The sequence below is a fragment of the Belonocnema kinseyi genome, chromosome 4 (genome assembly GCF_010883055.1).
Source record: "Belonocnema kinseyi isolate 2016_QV_RU_SX_M_011 chromosome 4, B_treatae_v1, whole genome shotgun sequence".
NCBI lineage: Eukaryota > Metazoa > Arthropoda > Insecta > Hymenoptera > Cynipidae > Belonocnema > Belonocnema kinseyi.
Genome location: NC_046660.1, coordinates 99,730,907 through 99,735,732, shown reverse-complemented (window position 1 = coordinate 99,735,732; position 4,826 = coordinate 99,730,907). Strand labels below are relative to the sequence as shown.

Genomic DNA, 4,826 nt, shown 5'->3' with positions numbered 1-4,826 from the left:
GTATTAGCCTTGGAGGAGATTATGTTGAGAAATAAAAAAAAAAAATCTTAAAAACGTTGTTTTTCTTGGTCAGGCCGGAAACTTATCAATCCACCCTCGTATTACAATTTATTTCGAAAATATATTTTTTAATGATTTCTAAGAAATTCCATTTTAAGTAAGAAAAAAATAGCGTAAGTTGGGCTTATAAATTAATACAATGCATGAATCCGAAATATGTACTGTGTATAATTTTATTTAGTCTTATTTACTCATTCTAACCTACATTATAATAAGTATTTCATGTACTAAAAATTACTTATATGACAAACTCGGTAGAATAATAGAAGTTGATGAAACAGCCAATTGGCATAACAAAAATAAAATAAGTAATGAAAATAGACAAAATGAAAGTAATATTTAATTACAGAACAAAAGAAAAGAATCGTATTTGTTGTGTAATCTCAAAGGGACCACAAAAAAAATATAAGGAAATAAAATGCACTTCCCGTATAAAAATATGGTCTAAATGAAAGCATGTAAAATATTGAAATTAGGAGAAACTAAAGAAATGTTAAATTGTAATATAAACATGAAAAATGGGTTTGTTTTCAGTCGGAGTTGAGGAACGGAATGGGAATAAGGTGTCCAAGAGGGCGAAGCCTCTGGATCCCGACGAAGATGACTATTACTATGATGACGATGTGGAGCAAAGGAACAATCCAACCAACGAAGCGCCAGCGGTACCGCCCGGATTCCTGAGTCCGTCGGTACGAGAGTATCTGGATCTCGGTAAATCGATACCCGGTACGTAAACAAGATCATCTCCTGCAAAGTCTTCCCTTTGAACGTCCTGTCAACGTCCTCGCGTTTTCTCATTCTTGTTCTTTTCCCCTTCTTCTTGAAATACGTTTTTGAAATCGAGCAGCGCAACTCCTCTGAACGATAAAGTGTGCGCTAGATTACGAAGTACCAGTGTCATGCCAGTACGAGAAGAAATAGGGGAGATTCCGAAGCTTCTATCAGAAACTTGTGCTGCTGAGACGAAACGTCACGCCTATCGCTATGGATCTCTTTACCTCTTTGGATACCGGAAACTGACGCTAAAACGTACACGCACAAAAGTAATCCATTACTAATAACAAGGCTTTACAAAATCGCTGAAAGTGATTGTTTCTGATTTTTTCCTGGCAAGTTTTCCCTTTTCCATGACCATTAATAATAAAGCAACAGCATTTTTAGAATTGCTATATTTTTAACATAGAATCTTTTGTCGACAAATGAACACAATTTCAAACTAAAATTTAATAATGTCAGATTTATATATTTATTTCAAACCAAAAAAGGCATCTCTTCTACGATAAAAGATGTTTTTTTCAATCCAAAAGGACTAATGTTCAATAAGACAGTGGAATTTTCGACCAAAAATAATACTTGTTAACAAAACAGATGAAGTTTCAAAACAAAATAATTAAATTTTCAAAAAAACTAGTTGTGTTTAAACAATTTGTTGAATTTTCAACCACATAATCGAATTTTGTATGAAAAAAAAATGAATTTTAAACGAAATAGGGGAAACCAACCTACAGTAGATAATGAACCAACAATATATAGTAATGAATTAAAAACACCAGTTTCAATAAAATGATGAATTATAATATTAATTTAGTAAGACATATAGTCTACCAACTATAAATTAATTTAAAATGATTATTTGACATATATTAGTATTTTCAATTAATTATTATCTGCTGCAGGTTTATTATGCATTGTAGAATGGTCTCACCTGCATAAATTTTCGAATAAATAGTTGAATCTTCAACTACACTAAAAACATTTTCAACAAAAAATGGAAAAGTTAAATTCACAGTAAAAAATTAGTACATATGAATTTTCAATTAAAATGATAAATTTTCCAACTAAACAGATGAGTTTTTCATAAATAAAGATGTCTTATCAAAGAAAGAAAAAACAAATTATTGAACTTTCAAGCCAAAAATGTGAACTTCTAACAAAAAAGTTTATTTTCAACCAAACAGTTGCATTTTAGCCAAAGAAACGGAATTTTTTGAACCAAGAAGTTTAGCATTATACCAAAGAAGACAGTTTTCCAACTTAAAAAGATAAGTTTCAACAAAAAATGTTAAAGCTACATTGACACAAGTGGTTAAATATCAAAGGAAAAAAGCGAAAGAAATTTATTTTCAACCAAAATAAAATTATGAATTTGAATGATTTTTGGCTCAATTTTATTTTTATTTTGGTGGACCGTAAAACATAACAAAAATTTATTATCTAAAATTCATAAAAGCATAATCGTCGGGAGGAAGAACTTGAAAAGAACATAAATTAAAATGAAACGTAAATAAATTACTGATAAGAATATTATATCAGGTTGGATGCAGAACTTTATTTTAATTGTAATTAACATTTGTTTAATTTATTAGCTTGACAGTTATTCAAAGTGCTTCTTATAGAAACTCTCTGACTTTTTAAATATTTTTGTCAAAATCCCTGACTTTTCCCTACCAAATATGAATTTCTTGATTTTTAACCGATTTCCTTCATCAACTTCTACATCTGAGTTTCGCAGAGTTGATTAAGTTTTTTATTTCAAGTTCGGTTCAAGCTTATCTTAGGGGCAGTCCATATGCCACGTGGACAAATTTCCGACACTTTTTGACCTCCCCCGCCTTCCCTGTAATCTACGACCACATGCTTTATTTTATCTTCTATGTGAAATAAAAAATTAATATTTTCAATAAATCTTTATGAAAATGTTGACCACGCCCAGGCTGCATTTGTGTAGACAAAATAAATAAAAAAATATTAAAAATTCGCACGACAATTCTTCCGCCCTCCTAAATTTTCCACCCTAGGCTACAGTCTACTTTTTAGCCTACTTTGTTAGAAATATCTGGTTGAATTTTCGACCACATGTTGTTGAAGTTTTATAAAATTACAGTTGTGCAAATTTCAACTACTTGTGAATGAAAAATCAGCTACATTTGTAATTGAAATGTCAACTATGCAGTTGCAAATTTAACTTAATGTAATTAAAATTTCAGTAAAGCGAAAAAATTGTATTGGGCATAGTTGGTGAATTTCAAAGCTAGTAAATTTTTTCAGGGAATTGAATAGATTTGTTTAAGATTTTTAAATAATCAAAAATCTTAAATAAAACCCATAAAGATTCCTTAAAAATACTGTGTTTTGAAATTCACTAACTGTATCAAAAGAATTTTGATAAGGAAGTAAGAGTTATTTCGCACGATTGTGTCTGAGATCCATGAGATTAATAAATTGCACATAATATTTATAAAAATAAACAGCTGTAAAGAAAAACAAAAGGTAATTTGGGATGATATTACCATAATGAATTTCGCATCTGTTTAGACTCATTTGCTAATTTCATGGATCTCACGACACACATAAGGAGTCGGGGGACCTTGTCACGTTGGGTCAGGCTTCGCGGGATGTATGATGGCGAATGGGTTTATGCGCATACAACCAGAAGATTACCAGGAGATTAAGGGAGATAAACCAGGAGATTACAACCAGAAAAGTGGTTCAATTTTCAGCATATTTCTAACAGTGTATGTGGGAAATCCGCCACTGAGGAATTCCAAACTTCGGTCGGAACAAAAAGCCTTGAAAATATTCCTAGTTTTTCCAAGTTTTTCTGAAAATAAGTTCTCAGATTCAGGCGAACACATGTCTACGTGGACAGCCCCCCCCCCCCCCCCCCCCCCCCCCAACTGTTCACATGAGAAGGCATTTACAAATTTTTAGAAATATCATTTGGTAACTTTGGAAAACAACACTATTCCTGTCCTGTTATATACTGCTGAACCTGAAATATACATTTACGCTAAATTCTAAGTTAAATAGCATATTCTAAGTCACAACTGGAGAACTTTGCTGAACGATCAGAGAGTTAAATTCTTTGAAAAATCATTCAGAGTCGAAAGAGCTTTGATCAATTCAGCGAGAGTTAAAGGAAAGTTATAAGTGCGGTTGGAAAATAATATCAGGAATCGAAAGAAAAAGAAGTAGCTGTCTGTTCAACTTTAGCTATAACTCTCTGATGGGATCGATGCCAATAATGTAGTCGAAGTGATTCACAATGGGAGTCCAGCACGCTATTAAAAGTGATATTCGTGTAGATTGGTTGTCAATGATAAGAGAATTGATGCAAATTTGAGATACGAGTCATTAATGCTATATGAAATCGTATTGAGAAATCTTAATTTTACTATTGGAAACATTTTGCTTATGATGCTTTAGGTATACAATTTTCTAACTGGAAGGGACAGAATTATGAAATAAAATATATATGCTGCAAAATAAAACCAAAGTTATTCCTAATAATTCTCTAATAATAACTTGAACAATTCCAATCAGTTATTTAATTCTGAGTACCTAATTAAGTGAAAATGTATTGACTTTTTTCAGTGCTTCGATCTCACTGCGATGTTATTTTTAAAACTATAATTATGTGAGCTCTTTAACTGGAAACAATTTTAATTAATTATTAAAATTAAGAACATAGAATCGGATAGTGAATGACAGAAGCTTTTTATATATTCCACTTGAAAACATTAAATATTTGTTTTTTGTTGTTAACGAACTCTATAGAGTTTAAGCAAAACAACAAATTGAAATACATAATTAACCCTAAAAGGACACACTTCCAAATGCACTTTCAGATATTTTTGGCTGAAAAAAAAATAATGAGTGGTGTTGAAACAATAAAAAATAGAAAACATATCTCCAAAGCCTCAGTAATGATTTAATTACTCAAAAAAATAATGAATAAACGTAGACACTCGGTAAAAAATCGGATA

At 31.1% G+C, this 4,826-nt stretch overlaps 2 protein-coding genes across 2 annotated transcripts in view; one reads left to right on the top strand and one right to left on the bottom strand.

The window, feature by feature from the left end:
* LOC117171777 (RING finger protein 17) overlaps positions 1–4,826 on the bottom strand; it is a 585,549-nt gene that overhangs the window by 211,189 nt on the left and 369,534 nt on the right. The gene's annotated exons all lie outside the window — the stretch shown is intronic.
* The window catches only part of LOC117171780, a 168,930-nt gene that overhangs the window by 137,667 nt on the left and 26,437 nt on the right, over positions 1–4,826 (top strand). The window contains exon 2 of the mRNA XM_033359390.1: positions 595–786. Coding sequence (XP_033215281.1) covers positions 595–786 — 192 coding nt within the window. The remainder of the gene's footprint in view (positions 1–594; positions 787–4,826) is intronic.